Source organism: Heterodontus francisci, chromosome 18 (assembly GCF_036365525.1).
Source record: "Heterodontus francisci isolate sHetFra1 chromosome 18, sHetFra1.hap1, whole genome shotgun sequence".
NCBI classification, from domain to species: Eukaryota; Metazoa; Chordata; class Chondrichthyes; order Heterodontiformes; family Heterodontidae; genus Heterodontus; species Heterodontus francisci.
In genome coordinates, this window is record NC_090388.1 from 23,171,386 (window position 1) to 23,194,283 (window position 22,898).

At 40.6% G+C, this 22,898-nt stretch overlaps 1 protein-coding gene across 4 annotated transcripts in view; it reads right to left on the reverse strand.

The window, feature by feature from the left end:
* Window positions 1-22,898, reverse strand: part of ptprb (protein tyrosine phosphatase receptor type b) — a 111,353-nt gene that overhangs the window by 45,509 nt on the left and 42,946 nt on the right. For all 4 annotated transcript variants that reach the window (XM_068050420.1, XM_068050419.1, XM_068050418.1 and 1 more), the window contains 8 exons: window positions 19,746-20,009; window positions 16,676-16,945; window positions 12,036-12,296; window positions 11,073-11,339; window positions 7,901-8,164; window positions 2,570-2,833; window positions 1,072-1,329; window positions 212-475 (listed from right to left, as the gene is read on the reverse strand). In XM_068050420.1, the coding sequence (XP_067906521.1) occupies window positions 212-475; window positions 1,072-1,329; window positions 2,570-2,833; window positions 7,901-8,164; window positions 11,073-11,339; window positions 12,036-12,296; window positions 16,676-16,945; window positions 19,746-20,009 (2,112 nt within the window). The remainder of the gene's footprint in view (window positions 1-211; window positions 476-1,071; window positions 1,330-2,569; window positions 2,834-7,900; window positions 8,165-11,072; window positions 11,340-12,035; window positions 12,297-16,675; window positions 16,946-19,745; window positions 20,010-22,898) is intronic.

Consider the following 22,898-nt stretch of genomic DNA (forward strand, 5'->3'; position numbering starts at 1 on the left):
TATTACCCAACTGGATAATTCCTGACTGTCAATCAAACAGACTTTTTTTCCTGGGGCTTGAAAAAATTAGGGATGAGAGAAATTGAAGCCTTTGTGTTCATGCAGTGACAGCGCTGTAAGCTATATTAATACAATATAAAGAATGAATATATCTATTTACTCAATGCATTTTTGCTCAATATTAATTACAGAATATCTGAATGATTCTTACCAGTGCGTCCAAATGCTGTAGAATTATTGTGGAAGCTGCCACTATTTGACTGAACCAAGACATGGTACAGCTCTCCCGTCTCTAGACCATAAAAGGTATGCTCGTGCATATGTTTTGGAATAGGGCGGGCAGAGATCTGATGGCCCTTGTGGGATAATATCACAGTATAGCTGTCCACATCACCTCCTCCAGGAGACCAATTCACCTTCAGGCCCTTGGTCACTCCGTTGTTTGAAACATGGATGTTTTTAACTGCACTGGGTACTGCAGAAAGAAACATTTATACAGAAAATATTAGTAGCTATATGGTCATGCACTATGATTGGCTTCTAAGTAAAATGTATTTTGTTTTATTATATTTTCTAGGCAAATATCTGGACACCTGTCTTCAAATTCTGTGCCTTTTTTCTAGACAAATTCTTGAGCATATATCAGAATACTTATTGTTGAGTAATAATAACGGCAACTTAAGAAATGGTTGCAAGTTATTTATATTTGTATTATTTGAAACATTTTTCACTTATTATGGGAGATAAGGTACTTTTAAAGAGATTAGGTATTTTAAGATGTGAAATAATTCCTATTTATAGGATGCAGTATCATTAGTCCACATTGTAATATAGCAAAATAATAAGAGACCTTCAGTCAAGCACCTAGTCTAATGCTGCAGGTTTGAGTCCCAAAGGTTTCTGCCTTCCGTCAAGAGTTTGGTTAATTCTCATCCTACATAACAGCTGATCCTTTGTTATTAGACAGACTCAGTCTGGACTGTATCATTAATGTACATATTATTAAGAACAGTCAGAGTAACAGTTAAATATTGGGTATGTTTTAAGGCTTGAACATAATGTCATTCTTACCTGTACGTCCTTCGATGAAGGCAGCACGTTGTAGTGTCCCAATCCATGTGGAGACTAGGATATTGTAGAGACGTCCAGGAGTTAAAGAAGTAAACTGATGTGCTGTGCTGCTGAGTGTTATTGGAAGGAAAACATTCATGTCATTGAAGAGCAGCTGAATCTCATAGCGATCCACGTCACCAGCAGCTGCTTCCCAGGTAACATTCAGAGTATCGGTGCTCCTGTCAGCCACAGTTAGATACCCAACGGCAGCTGGAACTGGTCAGACAGAGTAACATTAGCATCAGACACTTGGACAACAGTACTGCAACAGGCTGCACAAAGGCACTTCAAGTATGTAAAAGGAAAAATAAATCACTTAGAAATCTGATTCAAATAAATTCTAACATAAACAAAAATATCAATGTCAAACTAGAAAGCAAGAGGGAGGCTAAGCTGGCTAGGGATTCAGTTTACTGTGCCATGGTTTACATCTGTAGCTCTGTATGAGAGATGTTGGCAACTATGAACAAGCTATTGGACAAGGTGTATCAAGAACGTCTTTCACTTCCCGGCTTGAAGGTAATTCACTCCACGCCATTTTCATGCAACTGGTGGCCGACTGAAGGGCAGCATTTTCAAAGGCCTGAAAACTGTGGGTAGTGGTCTGTGCTATCAAGCATAAATGGTGTATGGCAAGGGGTGGGGAAGCTAAAGAGGAGAAGAAAATAAAATGTTTGATTTGGGGGAGTAAAATGAAATCAAAAACTGCTGAATATTACTCCGCAATGTTTTTGTGGCTTAACATGTCACCATTGGTTCTCTTAGAAGGAGTTACAGGCTAATCAGTAAATTTGTTACAGGCTTATTAGGTGGGAAAGCGGAGTTGAGATCAAGGATTAACCATGATCTGACTAAATGGCGGAGCAGGCTCAAGGGGCCATATGGCCTACTCCTGCTCCTATTTCTTATGCTATTAGGTTCTTAATCACAGGCAAAACCTCGACTTAGTTCAGTGCTCTATAAAGACATTATCAGCCCAGTGGTTACTCATTTTCTTCACATTTGTGTAAATGGGGCAAGTACATTTACAAAAACAAAGACAGAGAACAACACTCAACATGCAGTGGGCATTATAGTAGGTTACAAAATAATTGAATAAGTATATCATGAACTCAGAAAAGTTAAAAGAAGTCTTGTTTATGGTTTTCTCACACCTTATTTGCAAAGTTGCTTTTCGATTAGCGTAATTCAAGCTAATAGATTATTCAAAGGCAACTGACTGCTGACATTTCTTATCAAAATACTAGACGCAGTAATGCGTCCTTGCCCTCCCACTTCAAAATTAACATTTGGCTTGACACCAAACGCAGAATTAATTTAAATGACCTTATGTCATAACTACCCAGAAGCAAAGATTTTACTGCTAATGATATTAACATTTAATTGCATTAAAAGAAATATTTAACATTCATCAAAACTGCAGTTTTCTGTTTGTTGCAGCAAATTTCATGCTTACATGTTCTTCCAGTGGCAAAGTAATGAGATTCATATTTCCCACTCTTGGTGCTAACAGTGATGCTGTAAAGCCGTCCCGGAATTAAGTTGAGGAATATACATTCGTTTTCAGACTTTGGAACCTCTAAGCTTTTGCTGTAGTTGTAACTGTTCTTGATAGTTACTATGTAACAGTCAAAATCTCCTGATGCATCCAACCAAGAGACTTTCAGGTAGTCACTCCTTCCGGAGTTGCTGACTGTGATTCTTTGCACAACCGAGGGTTCTGTATAAATCAGAAGATGTTACATGGCCATTTGATTGAAATGCTGATGGGAAACTATTGAGTTTGCAACCAAATTGATTAAAAATAGTGTCATAACTCAACCACATCTTGCGTTACAGTAGAATGGTGTACATCTTGATCTGAATGCCACATAAACTGCCACTCAACACAAACCTAGACAATTATTTTGAATTATTTCATGGTAATAATTTTAATTTGGGGCTTTACTGACTTTAAATAATAAATTCATCATCTTATCGTCATTACTGATTTTTACCTAAAATTGTCAGGCTCAAAATTTCCCAAAAATGTGTGCAGTGCAATTGCTAAATTTTACAACATAGAATTTCTCCCCCACCCTGGTTTTTTGCCTCGGAAAGTGTAACATTTAATTTTTCTCCATGATTTTCACCTGCTATTACTTTTTCTTAAATAAAAACTTACGGGGAAATCAAAAAAATGAAAATGAAGAAATTTTATTCAAAGAATATTTATTTTATGATCAGCTCATGGCGTGCTTAATTTCACAGAAGAATGAATTTTTCTAGCAGTGGGAGCCAATCTCTTGATCAAGATGTTAGTCTGCAAAAAGTAGATGACAAACAAGTCACCAAGCTCCTTCAGATTATCCTAGAACCCACTAGTGGGGCAGATTTTAGTCTCCCTTATGCCCTAGAAAAGGGTGCAGGGAGGGTGTGATAGAGCATTAAAATGGGTGGAGATTGATCCTGATGGATCATTGGTTATTTTACAAGCTGCTTGAGTTTGCAGTGCTGCCTGGGATGGCCTGTGGAGGTTTCTGACTAAAATAGGTGGGAGCTTCACAATGTGGAAGTGAAAAAGAAGTGTCATTATTTAGACATAAATGTGATTTTCAGCTGTTTGTATTCCAATCACACTTGTTTCGAAAGAAATAAAGAAAACTTGAATTTTCTGGCACTTTTCATGTCCTCAAAACACCCCCAAATTCTTAAATAAAAGCAAAATACTGCAGATGCTGGAAATCTGGAACAAAAACAAGAAATGCTGGAAATACTCAGCAGGTCCGGCAGCATCCATGCAGAGAGAAGCAGAGTCAATGCTTCAGGTCAGAGACCCTTCTTCAGAACTGACAAATATTAGAAATGTAAAAGGTTTTAAGCCAGTAAAGCAGGGGTGGGGCAAGAGATAACAAAGGTCAAGGTGTCGCTAGGACAGGGTCACAGAAAATAACTGACCAGAAGATCATGGAGCAAAGGCGAACGGTATGTCCACTGTGCTTACCCACTGTTTTGGTTTTTTTTTATGTTTGTGCTTGGAGTGTTCTGTGCTTTACAGTCATTCACACCCTCTCTCTACTAACATTTTGTCTTTCAGCACACCATTCACATACTGTTCGCCTTTGTTCCATGACCTTCTGGTCAGTTATTCTCTGTGACCTTGTCCTATCAACACCTTCACCTTTATTATCTCTTGCCCCACCCCCGCTTTACTGGCTTAAAACCTTTTACATTTCTAATATTTGTCAGTTCTGAAGAAGGGTCTCAGACCTGAAACGTTAACTCTGCTTCTCTCTGCATGGGTGCTGCCGGGCCTGCTGAGTATTTCCAGCATTTCTTGTTTTTGTTTGTGACCCCCAAATTCTTCATGGCTATTGAATTATTTTGAAATAAAGTCACCGCTGTTACATAAGCACAGAAACTAATTTGCACATTCTGGGCTGGATTTTATGAGTCCACTGAGGCGGGGTCGGGGGGGTGGTTGGTGGCGGTGGCATGGAGAAGCGCAACGGATGGTGGGGTGGAGGGTTCGTAGCTGCCCCATTGCCAAGTGATTCTCCTGGGGGTGGGATAGGCTGTCGATGGCCTTTCCGCCCAGAGGCCAATTGAGGCCCATATGTAGCCTATTAACGGCTACTTAAAGGGCTCTTCCCCTGCCACTGGGATGCCACAAAACAGGACGCCTTGTAAAACGAGGCACCCTCCCTGCAGGCTTGGTGGGGTGGTCCCTCCTCCGTGAACAATCTATGGCCCACAGAGGGCTCCAGTTGGGAAACAATGCACCTCCCAGGGCCCCACTCCTACTGGACTTTACAACCACCCCCATATCCCCCTTGCCGGGGCCTTCTGGCCTGGCCCTGGTGACCCCGCCTCACTTACCTGCAATAAGCTGAGGTTCGGGGCTCCAGCGCTGGTAGCGTTGCTGACACCTCTGAGCTGCCAGTCCTGTGATTGGCCAGCAGCTCTTGGATGTGGGATCCCCATCTTTAAAGGGACGGGGTTCTCAGTGCCGGAAATGTCACCTCGTAATAATGGCGGATTGTGCCAGGGATGCGAAAAGGCCAAGGTGGGGCTTCCCCTGCCTTTTTGGCTGGGCGCCAAGATCCCCATCTCCTGCACAAAATCCAGGGGCTGGATTTAATGTTTCCGCTGCTGGGAGCGGCGGCGGGCAAAAAAGTGTCACCATGCCGCCGTGATCGAACGCACGGAGGCCTATGATAATACATCGGTTGGACTTCTCCACCCCCCCCCTGATCACATGGTGGGTGGGGGACCGGGCTCTGCGACGCCAGCAACAGCATCAGCTGCCTTTGCGCAGGTGCTGGCGCCATTTTTAAAGGGCTGCTAGACCTGCCGCTAAATTTGAATATTTGAACCTGTACCCTCCCCCAGTACATCACAAACAAAACGTCACCCCTACGCTCCCCCACAAAACCCTTACATTGATGATTTGACTTCTCTTCCGCACCCCACCCCCCCCCACCCAACCATCTGTCAAAGTGCAGAGGTAACCCTCTCTCCCTTTCCTCTACACGACACATGCTGATTGGACCCCACCTCCTCCCGCCCCCACAACTACACTAGAAATCCTAAGTTTCCCCCTTCCCCACCTCGGAGGCACCAGCTTTTCCTGGACGGGAAAGTGAAGGCACATGAGTGCCAGCCGTTGCACGCAAGATTGCGGACAGTCAGTTAAGATCATGGGAAATTGCATTTAAATGTATTCAAGTTCTTTATTTAAAAATTTTAAGTCAGGTCCCATTGCCGAGCAGCTGGGAGGCTACCACAGAGCCTCGCTGCCACTGGGACGATTGGGCCCGGCACTCCTGGCGTCGGGTTCCATGCTGGGCTGGTATGATCTTCCAGCGCCCCCCACCTCCGTCACACAGCCCAATGTCGGGAGCTCAACAAAATTCAGCCCCAGGTCACCAAGATCCCATGCACAATACTGTCTATCCCAAACTGTCGGTTGAGAGATAAATATTTGCCAGAACACGAGAGTGATTCCCCTGGTCTTCCCCAATGGGATCTTTTACATACACCTGAGCAGGCAGACAGAGCTTTGGTTTAGCATCTCACCTGATAGATGGCACCTCTGACAGTGCAGCACTACCTCAGTATGGCACTGAAGTGTCGACCTGGTTTTGTGCCTAACTACTTGGCCTAATGCTTGAACCTACAAACTTCTGACCCAGAGGTGAGAAAGCTACACTTTAATTACAGCCTGAAATAATAGGCAACAGCAGTGCTTGACACTGAGGTGCAAATGGAAGTAAGTTTGAAGTGCCTTGTGAGAAAATTAATTCAGCAGGTTTAACATCAGTTATGTTCCACTTCTCATTTCTATCTAGTGTCACTTTGTCTTTGAACAATTGCCACAAAAGCTATCAGCTGCAGCCTTCAGCTTCTCTCCAGTTCCTGCCAGTCATGCTGCAATGCTAACAGTGCCATGGAGTGAACAACAGGGCCTTCCTACTTACAATCTTCACCACTCAGCAGCCATCAATTAGTGGGCTGGGTGCTGGACTATTCTATTACTTATTCATGGGCTTATGTCTGAAAACTGGATTTTCCCCCAACACTTCCCAATCATCTTCTCTTCCTTCAGCCTTGGCAAAGGCTGTCAATGCCTTTTGAGCACTTCCAAATTCTGAAATCATTTTACCAATCCTGAATTTACCATTTTCATTAATTGTCCACATCATTTAAAACCACTTACACTGCACTTCATTTGGTCTCACCTCTGACTACTTCACTGCACTTAGCAAAGTCCACATTTGGAGCAGTGACAAGTGACCGTGGAAAGCTGAGTGCTATTGGCACATTACCATTCTGGTGAGATTTACATCAGTCTAGACACCATACATGAAAATTGGCTCCATTATATTTATCTCAAAGATTCAGTTCTAACCCGAGGCCTTTTGAGTAAATCACACACTGCACTAAAAGCAGGACTGAGATGATCTAACACATCAAGCACAAGGCATGCAGAGTGCTCATGACATATGGTTCAATGTGGTTCTCAGTTTGGATCTGCTGCATTTACTTTAGCCAAGTTACATTAACAACCAATTTGGAGTATCATTCAGAAATACTGCTGTAGGTTTAATTATATAGTTACATAATGATTTTGCTAGTTTTCCAAGATTTCTTTTTAAAATTGGTCATAGAATACATTAAATTTCACTGTCAGGAGCTCGTGTTGAAAATTAGCACGGAAGGACAGTGCATTTTACAATATTTTGAATAAATATAATCTGAAGGGAATAGAGAGAGAAGGAAAGAAAGGAAGAAAGGAGTCTCTAGAGTGCTGCAAAGCTGCCTTGTGAAAAATACCTTGGCTGGTATATTCAACTAGTATCTGATACCCTATGCCATGGCATGACAGCATGCAGGCTCATGCTGGTGGTTCCCCACAGAGTAAAATCCTGATCCCACATGTGCCATCTGAAAGTGAACAGAGACCAGGAAGAGCTAAAGAGGTGAAGCGTAGAAACTAGAACGCAACTTCTCTAAGACGAAACCTAAATAACAGGGCACATAAGACTGTGGACCCTGACAAAATTGCAAATCATTCTTCCTTCACGTCCCCATCTGGAGCAGTGACAATCTAAGAGCACACAGACACACACACACACATAAACACAGCAAGGAACCAATACTAGCATTAAAAGAATGATGATGCTTAACTCCTTCCCCCCACACTGCCCATCTCACAACCGCTCCCCCTCCCCAGGTAAATTGTAAAAATGTGTTGCACACAACATGTTGATTTTCATTATTTCAAATAATAAAAATAATCACATACGTGTCCGCTCTTGTGTAACAGTGTAGTTTTCGTACTTCCCACTTCTGGTGGTTACAGTCACATTGTACAGCCTTCCAGGTGTAAGGGAACTGAAGGGAAATTCAAAGCTGGTTTTCGAGACTGCATGAGACTGGACAACCTTTCCACTGTGGGACAGAGTCACAAGATAACTATCCACATCCCCAGATGCTGGTAGCCAGGAAACCAGCAGGTAATCAGTGCGGCCGTGGTTATTCACCATCACACTGGACACAGTTGAAGGAACTGAACAATGACACAATGTGAAGAAAAATGTCATAATATAGTAAATCATGTATCATAGGTATTTTAGTGTAATGTATTCAAAGCGTTCTTATATTATTTTTCTTGCAGCTGAGGGATTCAGAATTTGTACATGCTTCAGAATAAAGAGTGAAGAGGAATTTACTAAATTATATCCAAATTTATTTGCCATGGTTTAAGGGCATTAATTCACTGTAATTTTTTTATTATGTATATAATTATGTATTTTCAGCCTTGCTGAATTAGACTGTCAGATAGCACTTCCCATCATATTGTCTGTTGAAGTGACTGGCCATGAATACACCAGCATCACACTCCTCCCTGAGGTGGAAGGATGCACAAGCTCTCCTTGGCTTTATAAACAGAGGCATAGAGTACAAAAGCAAGGAAGTTATGCTAAACCTTTGTAAATCACTGTTCAGCCCCAGAGGGAGTATTGTGTCCAATTATTGGCACCACACTTTAGGAAAGATATCAAGGCCTTAGAGAGGGTACAGAGTCAATTTACTAGAATGATACCTGGGATGAGGTACTTAAATTATGTGGAGAGGCTAGATAGACTGGGTTGTTTCTCCTTAGAGCAGAGAAGGTTAAGGGGAGATTTAATAGAGGTGTTCAAAATCTGGAAGGAATTTGATAAAATAAGAGTTTCTAGTAGCAGAAGGGTCAGTTGTCAAAGCACACAGATTTAAGTTAACTGATAGAAAAAACAGAGGCGACATGAGGATTTTTTTTTACACAAGAAGCTATGATAATCTGGAATGCACTGCCTGAAATGGTGGTGGAAGCAGATTCAAATACAACTTTCAAAAGGGAATTGGATATGTGACCGAAGAGAGGAAATTTGCAATACAATGGAGAAAAAGCAGGGAAATGGGTCTAATTGGATAGTTCTACCAAAGAGCCAGCACAGGCACAAAGGGTCAAATGGCCTCCTTCTGTGCTGTATCATTTTATGATTCTATGAACAGATTTACAATTGTTACCGTTTGCCCTCTGGTGGTGAATTTTAGTAGAAACATTGCAATAACCTTGTTCAAACATAAACCTTGTGAAAATCAAAACACAATAAAAATGATTTATGGGCCTGTACTCCGAACCGGAAGCTTGGCCTGCCAGAAGCACATCAGCCACGGTTTTCCATTTATTTAATGAATGGTTAGTGCATCACCAAACTTCTGATATATCCTCCCAGCAGGCCAGGCTTCCCACTGGAAGCACAAACTTGGGGATTTGCCCCCAGTATTTATTCAATCCTCCCTTAAGGAATTAATTATGTTAGTGCTGGAATTATATAATATTACAAAGCTATCATTGCTTATAATGCAAAATCAGGTTTTATTTCAAGTGGAGTTATACATCTCCTACTCTCAAAGGACCAAATGGTTCACTGCAGGCACAGGAGCAGCACATCCTGCCCAGTTATGGTCACACTTATTGTCACAAGTAACCCTCACAGTGACAGACATTATAAATTCACTACCTCAATCATTACTTCAACTGATTTAAAGGGAAAAGCTGTGTAAAAGTAATTGCAACAATTTATTTCTGTAATGTTACAGAAAAAACGTGCTTTTTAAACATACACTTTAATTAAAAATAAATGCAAGAACTAAACTAGTATATTTTAAAACATATTGAGGAAGATTTTCATAGCATGCAAGGTGTCGCAAAGCCAGGTATGTACTTGTGTTAATAATGTCACCACACCCAACATTTGGAGGAAATCTCTCCCCTATCGTTGCTTAAGGCAGAATTCTCCTTTTCCCCAATTGTCTGAGTGGATGACTCAGTCTGGGCTGGGGTCACTTTGGGTACTGGCTGCCTTCTAGCAATGCATTCAAGTAGCTCGTCTTCATTTGTGGGTCCTGAGAGTGTGGGTGAGCAGGGTATTTCAACATGGGCACGTCACAGCTGAGGCTAATCCCAACTTCACCCATGGGCCACGTGGAAACATCCAAGCAGGGGAAGAAACAATTAGGGACAGGAACCTAGTCTAAACTTTCCCCTTCCTAACCAAGACCACCACTCTGGCTCAAATCAACATAGACTGAGGAACAAATCGTACAATTTTAAAGAGGGTGCAGGAACAGAGAAACCTGTATACAGAGTAGGTACACAAATCTTTAAAGGTGGCAGGACAATTTGAGAAGGCTCAGGAAAAAAGCATATGGGATCCTTGGCTTTATTAACAGAAGAATAGAATACAAAACCAGGGAAGTTATATGAAACCTTTATAAAACACCAGTTAGGCCTCAGCTCTAACTTGTGTTCCATTCAGGGCACCACACTTTAGGAAGGACACCAAGGCCTTGGAGAGAGTGCAGAAGAGATTTACTAGAATGGTACCATGGATGAGGGGCTCCAGTTATGTGGCGAGGCTGCAGAAGCTGCAAAGATTTGGTAGAGGTGGTCAAAATCATAAATGGTTTTGATAGTTTCTCCTTATTTACTCTGTTTTCAGCAGCAGAAGGGCCGGTGGCCAGAGTACACAGATTTAAGGTGACTGGCAAAAGAACCAGAGGTAACATGAGGATTTTTTTTTTATGCAGAGAGTTGTTATGATCTGGAATGCATTGCCCGAAAGGGTAGTGGAAGAAGATTCAACTGCAACTTTCAAAAGAGAATTGGATAAATACTTGAAGAGGAAAAATTACAGGGCTGTGGGGAAAGTGCAGGGAAGTGGGATTAATTGGTTATTAATTGTAGAGCTGGCACAGACATGATGGGCAGAATGGCCTCCCGTGTGTTACATCATACTATGATTCTATGAAACGGGAAATTCCTGGCTCATGTAGTTCAGTTTCACACTGGACAGTGCATTTAACAATTAAAGCCATGGGGGGAGCAAGCAACTATCTTCCCTCCTGGGTTATGGTTCTTTCCTTACCTGTTTTTTCTTCAGCTAATGATTGCCTTGAAGGAATTCCACCACTAACAGTGGTAACAACCACTGAGTATGACCCTCCAGGTTTCAGGGAATGAAAGAGATATTGATTGGTTTCACTCGAAACACTCTCATTCTTTATTACAATGTTTTCGTGAATGAGGTGGATTTGATAACTATCAATGTCCCCAATGGCTCTGTTCCAGCTGGTGTGTAAGCTGTTGGTTGTTGCTTGGTTTGTCACGTGGAGGTTAGACACCTGAGCTGGCACTGAAAAAAAAAGAACAAAACAGTGTTACAAAAAAACTGAAAGCAGCGTTACTCTCCCTTATTTTTGTCGGTTGTAGATCGTAAAAGCTCTGCTGTGGTAATCATAACAATAAAATAGATTACAGAGGAACCATAGATATTTAAAAAGAGCAGCCTGCCCCAATTACAGAGATTTTATAGGAGATAAAACTTGGTGTTTAGACCATATTGTTGAAACGTCACAACAACAATTATTTCACTGGCGACCTGATGTATCCAGATTGTGTCAGTTCACATCTTGCAAAAGTAGTTTTGCAGGTTATGAAAGTCTGCATGAAAGTGTGCCAATGAGATAAGAAAGACTTTCAATTACCTCAGGATGTCAAACAGTACTTTACCACCAATGAAGAACGTTTGAAGTGTAGGCACTGTTGTAATGTCGGAAATGCAGCAGCCAATTTGCACACAGCAAGGTCCCATAAACAGCAATGTGATAATGACCAGATAATCTGTCTTAGTGATGTTGCATGAAGGATAAATATTGGCCAGGACACCGGGAAAAATTCCCCTGCTCAGGTTTGAAATATAACGATAAAATATAACAAATAGGTGAATTCTTCAGCTGTCATGATCTTTTGTATCTTAGTTACATCTTCGAAACTAACACCATTCACATAAATGTCAAGGGACAACGATACAGCACTCATTCCACTTTACCTGTCCTTCCTTCTATTGAAGCAGATTTGCTTAAGTCGCCGCTGATGGTGGTTACTGTAACTGTGTACTTCCGCCCAGGTACCAGGCCAGAAAAAGTGCACTCTTTGGCATCCTTTGCTAGACTTTTATTCATCATTGTTCTTTCTGTGTCCTTTAATAATATAAGGTACCTTTCCAGTTCGGTCACTGGGGTTGCCCATAAGACACTGAGTGTGGATTCATCAGTGTGTTTTATCCGCAGCTGAAGGACTGCCTGAGGTGCTATTCAGTAAAAGTGAGGAAAGTTAAATTACTATGGATCACACTTGCACTGTAATTTAAAATTAGCTAGGCCACTCTGCGCTGTTTGAAGCAGCTGAAGGTTGCACAATAGAGGAATTTAAAAAAGACTGTTTGGAGTACTATTTCCATTTTAAATTCTATTTCCAACATATTCAGACTCACACTGTGCCATCCTGCTGATTAAATGAAAATTGAGCACTTGAAACCTGCCTAGATTCTCCAACTCCTTGCCTTTGCTATGAAGATGTCTATAAGGCTCAAGCTATTCAGAATCTTTCCTTGTGTGGGGCTATGATGGAAATGAACTTGTTTCCTGTGTAAAGGCGCTAGTTGTCCTACATGAATTTATTTAGGTTCAATCCAGTTCTGAGTGGGCACTAGTATATAATATCAATCTATCTAGATTTATTGCAGACCTCTTAGGAAACATCAGATTCGTACAGCAGGGTTTGAGTGTTTTTCTGAAGTTGGTATGAAGCCATATTTTTGGGATAACATGAAGCAAACCTCGCCCCATGTCTAATCTACTGCTGCCAATCTAAGAATGCTGGATACTGGCATGGTGCAAAAATGAACAAAATGTTCTGTTTCCAGCATGCTTTTCCCTCACAAAAATCAACCCTCCAAAAACTTTAAATGCAATTGTAGTTTTCTCCTGATTCTGGATTTTTTGATCATTTTTCCCACAGAAAAGAGTTGAGGAAAAGCCACATTTAATATTGAATTTTTAAAAGCAATGTGTATTGTCATGAGATTTTTTAAAAAAGGCATCTAGATCAATGGTGGAAAAATGCGAATTGGAAGTTTCTTTTCCCAGAGACTAAACAATAAATGATTCATTAGTTTTGTTTGGATGTTCAGACAGGTATCTCTCACCATTGTGTTAGAAAAGCCTTTGATTTCTTTGGCTGGAGAGAGGGACCAGCTTTTTGACAAGCTTTTAAGATCAGAACACAGACAACAAGAAGGCAATAGAGATTTCGGTCACAGGTCACTGCACAGGCAAAGTCTGTAAAAGGCATGGGACTGCAGGGAGAATGGTTCTGCCCTGGGCTGTAGGTCAGGATGCAGAAGGACTATTCTGTTTAAGAATACCTGCTGAAGTGAGGTTAACATGGGATTAATTTTGTATTGTTATGCAAATGTAAGTTGCACCAATTGAACTGCTGCTCGTTATGCTTCAATTTACTGAAGAATAAAGTGGCTTGATGGTTTGAACTAAACTTTCCTACTGTTAACTCAGCCTGCTGTCAGAGATCTTAAAAATACATGCACACAAAGGACACTAATATTTGGTCCAGGTCACAATAGGAGATTATTGTTACATCCACAATTGTACAAGTATAAAAAGTAAAATCCTCAGACCATTTAAGATAACGAATGATGCCAAAGAAGTATCTTATGGCTGACTCAAACTCTCAACCAGTATCAAATCACAGCACTGTGGCTCTGGCATCAACCTGTGCGATACTAATACGCAAACACTTAATTCATTCGTCGGAAATCCTTTCTCCTCTATTTTACTTTAAATAGATTAATAGTTCTACAAAAATAGAGAAAAAATGCTTTACATGTTGGTACATTGGCATTCTATGGAATAATTTTAGAGCAAGTAACTTTTAACAGCTAAGTACAATGCTATTACATAAATCAACAAACATTGTTTGAGAAAGCACCAAAAGGAATGCTATTTGATTAACACAAAATTGGAGATTTCAACTACCCCAAATAAACTGCCAAGAAGCGGTAGGGAGTGAGAAAAAGGGAGTGGAGTTTTTACACTGTGTTCAGGACGCCTTTCTTACCCACTATGTAAGAAGCTCAACCAGAGAGGAATCATTACTGAGTCTAGTAATGGGAAATGAACCAGAGCACATAAGAGAAGCAAACATAGGGGAACATCTAGGCAAAAGTGATCATATCCTCATACGGTTTAAAAATAATGATTGAGAAATTCATAGGTAAGAGGACGACCATAATATTAGATTTCAGAAAGCTAATTTTGAGGGGATGAGAATAGAACTATGAAAGGTAAGCTGGAAAACATTTTGACAGGCAAAGAGATAGAATAGCATTGAAAAGTATTTAAAAAGCTGTTGAATAGAATTTAGGAGAAATATATTCTGCTAAAAACAAGAACAACCTAGCCAATAATAAAACACTATGGATGAATAGAGAGAAGAGCAAAATTGAAACTAAAGAAAATAGCGTACACTAAGTAGCTAGACAATAAAGAAAGGATGACAAATGACAATATGAAAATGCTAGGAAAGAAGCAAAAAAGGTATGCAAAATTATAGCATTAAAGTATCAAGGAATATAAGAAGAAACAGTAAAAAAATACAGACACAAAAATAGCAACAAAAAAAAAATTCAGATGGGGATAGAGCCATGAACAAATGCACAAGATAAACTCGCAGATAATGACAGAAAATGGCATAAATATTATTTTGCCTCAGTTTTTACCAGCGAAACTAAGTAGGCATGACATTGGAAAAAATAAAGACAATGAAGATAGAAATAGGGGAGATAATTGATAAACTAATAAACTTAGCAACCCCTGGTCTGGATGGATTGCATCTGTGTATATTAAAATAAGTTAGAGAAAAGATAACTGAAGCACTCTTACATATACATATAAAACACTTCATTGAAAAATGGAATAGTACCAAAGGACTGGAAAATGGCTAATGCTGTTCCTGTATTTGAAAAGGGAGATAGAATAAGTCCAGGCATCTATAGACCAGTTAGCTTAAAGTTGTGGTAGGAAAGATAGTGGAAACTTTAAGTAAAGAAATAGAAGAAAAACATTTCAAAACTGAAAAAGAGTCGCCAGCATGGATTCCAAAAGGGAAGGTCATGTTTGACCAACCTTATTGAATTATTTGAAGAAGTAGCAGAAAGAGTAGACAATGACCAATGCAGTAAATGTAATATATTATGATTTTCAAAAAGCCTTCAATAGAGTACCACATAGTAGACCCATGTCAAAGGTCAGAATGAGGGACAAGTAGCAGAATGGGTCGCAAGCTGGCTACAAAACAGAAAACAGAGAGTAGGGGATTAAGGAAGCTACTCAGACTGGCAAAAGGTATGAAGTGGTGTTTCACAGGAATCAGTGCTGGGACCACTGTTCAAAATTTACTTCAATGACTTGGACTTAGGGACTGGAAGTACAATTTCAAAATTTGTGGACAACACCAAATTGGGAAGTAAGTTAATACAAAGGAAGAATGCAACAAAATACAGAACGACATTAATAAGCTGGCAGAATAGTGGGCTAATTGGCAAATGAATTTCAACATAAATAAATGTGAGGTGGTGCACTTTGGTTGGAAGAATAAGGAGGTCACATACCGCTTGGATAATAAGAATCTGAATGGGGTAGAGGAATAAAGTGATCTAGGGGTACAGATACACAAATCACTATGCCGGTTAATAAGGCCATTTTTATAAAGCAAACCTAATGCTGAGATTTGTTGGACATTGTTGTTAGCATAGTTCGAGCGTTGTTTACAGACGTCTCGGAGACTATGTATGGCTAAATAGTAACTTGTTTATTTTATATACATAACTATTTACACTCTCATGAAGAATGTCCAGCTAGCAACTCTCATGATGCTTCTAGCTTCTACCAAGCCTAATACCCATGTGACTATTCCATCATCATCAAATACAGTGGGAGGGGTTACTCTCACCGTCTCAAACATTAACCCTTTCAGACCCTTATAGAACATTTCTAGAGGGATAGAATTGAAAAGCAGAAAATTTATGTTAAACTTGTATCGGACTGTGGTTAGATCACAATTGGAATACTGTGCCCAGTTCTGGTTTATATTATAAAAAGCATATAAAGGCATTGGAGAAGGTGCAAAAAGATTCACAGGGATGATAGCAGAATTCAGCAGAGATACTTATTAGGAAAGGTTGAACATGTTGTGTTCTTTTCTGTACAAAAGACTGAGGGGTGACATGATATTGGTTTTTAAGATACTGAAAGGGTAGACATAGAGAAAGGGTAGACATAGAGAAAATGTTTCCACTTTTCGGGAGTCTAAAACTAAAGGTCATAAATATACGATAGTCACTAATAAGTCCGGTAGGGAATTCAGGAGAAGTTTCTTTACCCAGAGAGTGGTACAGAATGCACTACCACAAGGAGCAGCTGGGGCAAATAGTATAGCTGTATTTAAGAGGAAGCTAGATAAGCACACAAGGAAGAAAGGAATAAAAGGATATATTGATAGGGTGGCAGGAGGCTTAGTGACTTGTTTCTGTTTGTCCACTCAATGTAACTTGATGTGAATAAGAGTTTGGGTAAACCTTTCCAAAAAAGTTGTTTGTCATGTGTTTCCTACCAGTTCTCCCACTGCAGTATGCCTTGTTTTGCAATTTTCCACTCTTTACAATGACCGCAGCCTGATATAGTCGTCCCGGGATGAGTCCTATATCCTTGATCTCATATTCTCTGATATGCTTCTCCACTGAGACATTCAGCACAACTGAGGAGTGGTTGAGCAGCTGAATGCGGTAACTCTCCCAGTCTCCAGTAGGGGGCAGCCAGCTCATTCTCAGAGAGCTTGTTGAACCATTGCTTGTCATTATCAAGTTTGAGACGTGATTGGGAACTGGAATAAACGTTAAATAATTTATGTATAAGCTTTAATATCACTTAACAATTAGCAATTAGACAAATGCATTTTCCTTATTTTTTCCAACAACAATAAAATCAAGAAGTTACTTTTATATGCTGCCTTATCATTTGCTCAAGATGTCTCAAAGCATTGTTGTCACATAGGAAAATATGGCTGCTGGCCAATTTATGTACAATAAAATCCCATAATTGACGTGTGAGTGACTAGAATCTGTATTTTGGTGATGTTGCTCGAGAGACAAATGGAGCTATGAAACCAGGAGACCTGCTTACTCTTCTTTGAATAATGCCTTTTCATCTAAAGGGCTCTGCAACACTCCCTCACTACTGCCCTGAAATGCCAGCTTGAAATTCTGAGTTGAATCCATTGGTGGGAGTGGAGCTCGCAACCACCAACCGAAGCAAGCTGACATTTAAATTTAGTTTTCACTGTTGCCAGTTAAATTGTACTTACTAACAAATAAATCTTTTTTGCAAATACTGAACTAAAAAGAAATGTTTAAAATACACAGTAGGTCTGTCAACATGTGTAAATGGAAGAAGCAGGTCAACATTTCAGATAGAAACCCTTCAGATCAACATTATAGGTTATAATCAAAATTATCAACCTACCTTTTCTGTACACAGAGGCTGTGGGTCTCACATTTGTTCAGTCTTCTCTAATTTTAAATAAGTTAGAAAATTAAAAGCTCAGATGGATGAGCAGTCTTCCTTATGCGCTCAACTTAATGGAAAAGTACGTAATACTCAAACCATATCAGAAAAAGTATAGTTTCATTGATATAATGAGTATATAAGGTGTCAGGACCCAATGGTAGCAGTCTTGCTTCTGACTCAGAAAGTTGCAGCTTCAAGTCCCACTTCTGAGGCTCCAATACATACTCTAAGCTAACATTACAGTGCAATACTGAGGAAGTGTTGCCAATTTGGAGAAGCTGTCTTTTAATGTGATGTTAAGCTGAGGCCCTGTCTGCCCTCTCAGGTGAACATAATATATCCCATGGCACTTTTGAAAGAAGAGCAGGAGAGACCTCCTGGTGTCCCGGTTAATATTTATCTCTCAATCAATGTCACTAAAACAGATCATCTGGTCATTTATCTCATTGCCGTTTGTGCAACTTTTCTGTCCTCAAATTGACTGCTGCATTTCCCGACATTACCACAATGACTACACTTCAAAGTACTTAATTGGTTATAAAGTGCTTTGGGACATCCTGTGGTCATCAAAGGCACTACATAAATGCAAGGCCTTTTTCTTTTCTCCCCATATTATTGCACAATAAACATAATTATTAAATAGTGAATAATGGATTTTTACAAGTGATTACAAGATAGTAGGTAATCTAAAGTGGTTTGTAATGAAGAATGCCACCTGAAATCTCCTTCTCTTTTAAATGCTGTACATTTCCAACATTTCCTGTTTTTATTTCAAATTTTATCTCTAATATATTTAAGGCGTCTGATTGACAAAAATTACAAGCCTTTCCTTATTTTCAACTACCCCTGAGTTTTGATTACTACCCAGAAACCATTTTAGTTTATTGATTTTAAAGTTTTATGGGATTTTTATATTGAATGTTTGGCCTGATTTTGCATCACATACTCTTGGTCATTGATACATGCTGAGTCTCGTACTCAAGAATTAATCACTGTGACATTGGTATTATGAATGTATTAAGAAATAACATTGCAGAAAATTATTGATAAAATTAATGGTCAGTGCATTCACTTCACAATAAATGATCAGAGAAAAAATGGCATTTAAGCACTTGAATCCAGCCTTCAATTCTACTCTAAGTCTGAAGGATTCTTGCTGCAGTGGTTGATGTCTCATTGGATTATCTTGAAATACATTATATTATTGTTTAATTAAATAATTAATAAATCTCAATATATTGCACTGATGCCAATCAGTGCAATATAACCTGTCAAGATTATTTACACTTGACATTATAAAACAATCCCATCACCGAAACCCCAATCCTTAAAATCCTGGTGGGATTGGGGTGGAGGGTGTTGGTGGATGGTTGGGGGTGGTCACCATTGATCAGAAATTCAACTAGACCAACTACACAATGCTGTGGTTACTAGAGCAAGTCAGAGGCTGGGCATTCTGCAGCGAGTGCCTCACCTCCTGACTCCCAAAGTCTCTCCATAACCTACAGAACACAAATCAGGAGTGTGGTGGAATACCTGTCCAGATAGGTGCAGCTGGAACTATAGCAAAGAAGCTCACCATCATCCAGGTCAAAGCAATCCTCTTGATCAGCCACCAGTTTAAACATCCACTCCCTTTACCATAGACATAATGTGGCTGCAGTGTGCACTATCTACGGGATGCATTGCAGCACGTCACCATGACTTCTTTGGCAGAATTTCTCAAAGCCACAGCCTCCACCATCTCTTCGGATGAGAGTGGCAGGTCCATGGGACCATGCCCTCCAAGACACAGACCAGCCCAACTTAGACATGCATTACTGGTCCTTCATTGCCTCTGTGTCAAAATTCTTGAACACCCTATTTAACAGCACTGTGGGAGTACCTTCATCATGTACTGCAGTGGTTCAACAAGAAGGCCCATCATCACCTTCTCAATGACAATTAGGAACAGTAATAAATGCTGGCCTTGCCAATCATGCCCATTTCCTGAGTGTGAATAATAAAAACCCCACTGAGAAGCAAATATTTTATTACAGATATCAAATAATCTTAGGAAGATTCCATATGACTGTTACAATGTCATTTTAGTCATCTCAATCCTCTGTGTATCTTACCAGTTCTGCTGTTGCTTGCAGCAACTGCCTGCAGCTTTCCTCTGACAGTTTTGACAGTAACGTTATACAACCGCCCTGGAGTTAACCCTTGAAAAACAGCCTCTGATGCACTTGGCTGGAAACTCTTGGTTTCTATCACTGATCTGCGATAAGACAGCGTAACATCATATGAATCTACATCTCCCATGGCTCTCTTCCAGGAAACCAGCAGGCTATCCCGGCTGCCATTATTTGACACGATCACAGATGTAACCTCTGCTGGAGCTGGAAACATGAAAATAACTATTATAGCTGTTACCATAGATCAAATAAAGTGAGGGTACATAATGGGAAGATGCCCAGTGTATACTGTGTGAGGAAGAGTTAATAATTAACAAGTAAATTTTGTTCCTCATTAATGGAAATATACAGTATTCCCCAATGCTTATTCTGTTAATGCATATGAGATATGTCATGAAGACTCCACCTTCCAAGAATGAGACATATTAATTTTGCCATATGAAACATTAGTTTTGAACTGCTGCTGGACTGAAGAGATGAATTGTTTAAAGAGATCAGCAGTGGCTGGAAAAATTTGCATACTAAGAGACATTTACCTATAGAGACAAAAGAACTGCTACCTGATCCAATTAACCCAAATAGATTTTGATCACCAAACATTGAATGTGGAACAAGCCAGCATTCCAACCCACCCCACCCTCCCCCCCACCCCCACCCCCTGTGTCTACTAAGATGAAAGGAATCCACAAAAACGCAGGGGAGTTTGTCAAGACACAACTAGTCACATGACTAACCTGCTGGCCCAGGTTTGGTTTTGTACTGCTCACAGAACAGTTTGGGTCAGACTGCAACTGAACTTGAAGAAAAAGCCTCGCTCCTGCCTGGCTCTCTCTCTCTCCCTCTAATGAATTTCCAGATCCACTGAAGACACTTAAACCTCAAGAGAGAAGACTCCTACATCGAAACAAGTTTGAAAGCATCCATGGACCCCAATGAAATGTCAAGATTTAACTGCAATCAAAGACTCTACATCAAACTCAAAGAACAGTAAATAAACCCCAGCTATTGCTTCAAACTTTTCCCCTTTATTCTTTCTACTTTTCTGTCTCTATCTGCATGTGTGTTGATCACATATGCATGCTAGTGTGGCCGTGTCGGTATTCGTATTTGTTTTATCTGAATTAGAGTTTTAAGATTAATAAACTTGCAGCTTTCTTGTTTAAAACTAAGAAAACCTGTCTGGTTGATTTCTTTGCCTTACAATTGGAGAGCAGTGAACAAGGATTCACTGAGGGGGAGCTAAAAACACAGCATTTTAAAAATTAAACTCTGTTACAGTTAAACCAGGGAAGGGCTGAGAGGGATAAAAACATGAAATGCTGGAAATACTCAGTAGGTCTGGCAGCATCTGTGGAGAGAAAAGCAGAGTTAACGTTTCGGGAGAGTGACCCTTCATCAGAACTGACAGAAGCTAGAAATGTAATAGGTTTTAAGCAAGTAAAGCGGGGGAGGGGCAAGAGATAACAAAAGAAAAGGTGTTGATAGGTCATGGAGCAAAGGCAAACAGTATGCTAATGGTGTGGTGAAAGACAAAGCGTTAGTACAGACAGGGTGTTAATTGACAGAAAACTGAACAGCTTGGCCCCAAGCACAAACATGGAAAAAAAAAGTGGGTAGGCACAGTAGAAACAAACTAAACAAACTTAAATAAAATAAACGCATAAAAAAGAAAAAAGAAAAAAATAACCAAAAATAAAACGAGGGCCCGTGTTGCTCTGAAATTGTTGAACTCAATGTTCAGTCCGGCAGGCTGTAGTGTGCCTAATGGGTAAATGAGGTGCTGTTCCTCGAGCTTGTGTTGATGTTGACTGCAACACTGCAGCAATCCCAGGACAAAGATGTGGGCATGACAGCAGAGGGGAGTGTTGAAATGGCAAGCAACTGGAAGCTCGGGGTCATGCTTTTGGACTGAGCGGAGGTGATCCGCAACGCGGTCACCCAGTCTGCGTTTGGTCTCCCCAATGTAGAGGAGACCACATTGTGAGCAGCGAATACAGTATACTACATTGAAAGAAGTACAAGTAAATTGCTGCTTCACCTGAAAGGAGTGTTTGGGGCCTTGGCTAGTGAGGAGAGAGGAGGTAAATGGGCAGGTATTACACCTCCTGCGATTGCAGGGGAAGGTGCCGTAGGAAGGGGACGAGGTGGTGGGAGTAATGGAGGAGTGGACGAGGGTGCCGTGGAGGAATGCTGACAGGGGAGGGGAGGGGAAAATGCGTTTGGTAGTGGCATCACGCTGGAGGTGGCAGAAATGGCGGAGGATGATCCTTTGGAAGTGGAGGCTGGTGGGATGGAAAGTGAGGACAAGGGGAAACCTGTCACGGTTCTGGGATGGAGGAGAATGGTTAAGGGTAGAGGTGCAGGAAATGGGCCGGACGGACATGGTTGAGGGCCCTGTTAACCACAGTGGGGGGGGGGGGGGGGGGGGGGTGGTGGTGAGGGGAATCCTTGGGCTGAGAGGCAACCTCTGGACCCCTTTCTCACCCGGTCGTAACAGATAATTATAGAATATAATCATTTAAGTTTATTGACTTTGTATTAACTCTTAATGTCAATTATGGCAAATGTGGAGGGAGCTTTAATAAATCCCCATTACTTTGTAAGAACTATATCTCATCCTTCCCCATATAAGGCTAGCTACCAAACTGAAAGCCCTCAGAAACAGAGTCTAATTATTAAAATAATGGGCTGCTGCTAACACAGATATTGCATTTGTCACCAGCACATGAGAGAGCTAGCAGGAATTATTTGGCTTTGTTACTAACTTAAACAAATCTTCAAATATGCTATTGGAAAGGAAAAGCTATTGTTTCTGCTTGATTTGGCAATGCAGAGGGCACGTGTAGGAAGAAAGTAAATAGAGCAGGTTAAGGGCAGGGCAGTACAAGAAAGGAGCAACTTCAATGTTATCAGACATAAGGTTTTTTTTATATCATCCCCGAATATAGTAACAAAGATTTAATCATGCAGCCTTTGGAATTGCCATGTGAATATTAGCATAGGAATCCTTAATACATGGCACAAAATTGTTTCCAAGACAGAAAGTGAGTTCAGCGTCAGGTGCAGTCAGCAGTATAACTCGGGTTCTGCCAG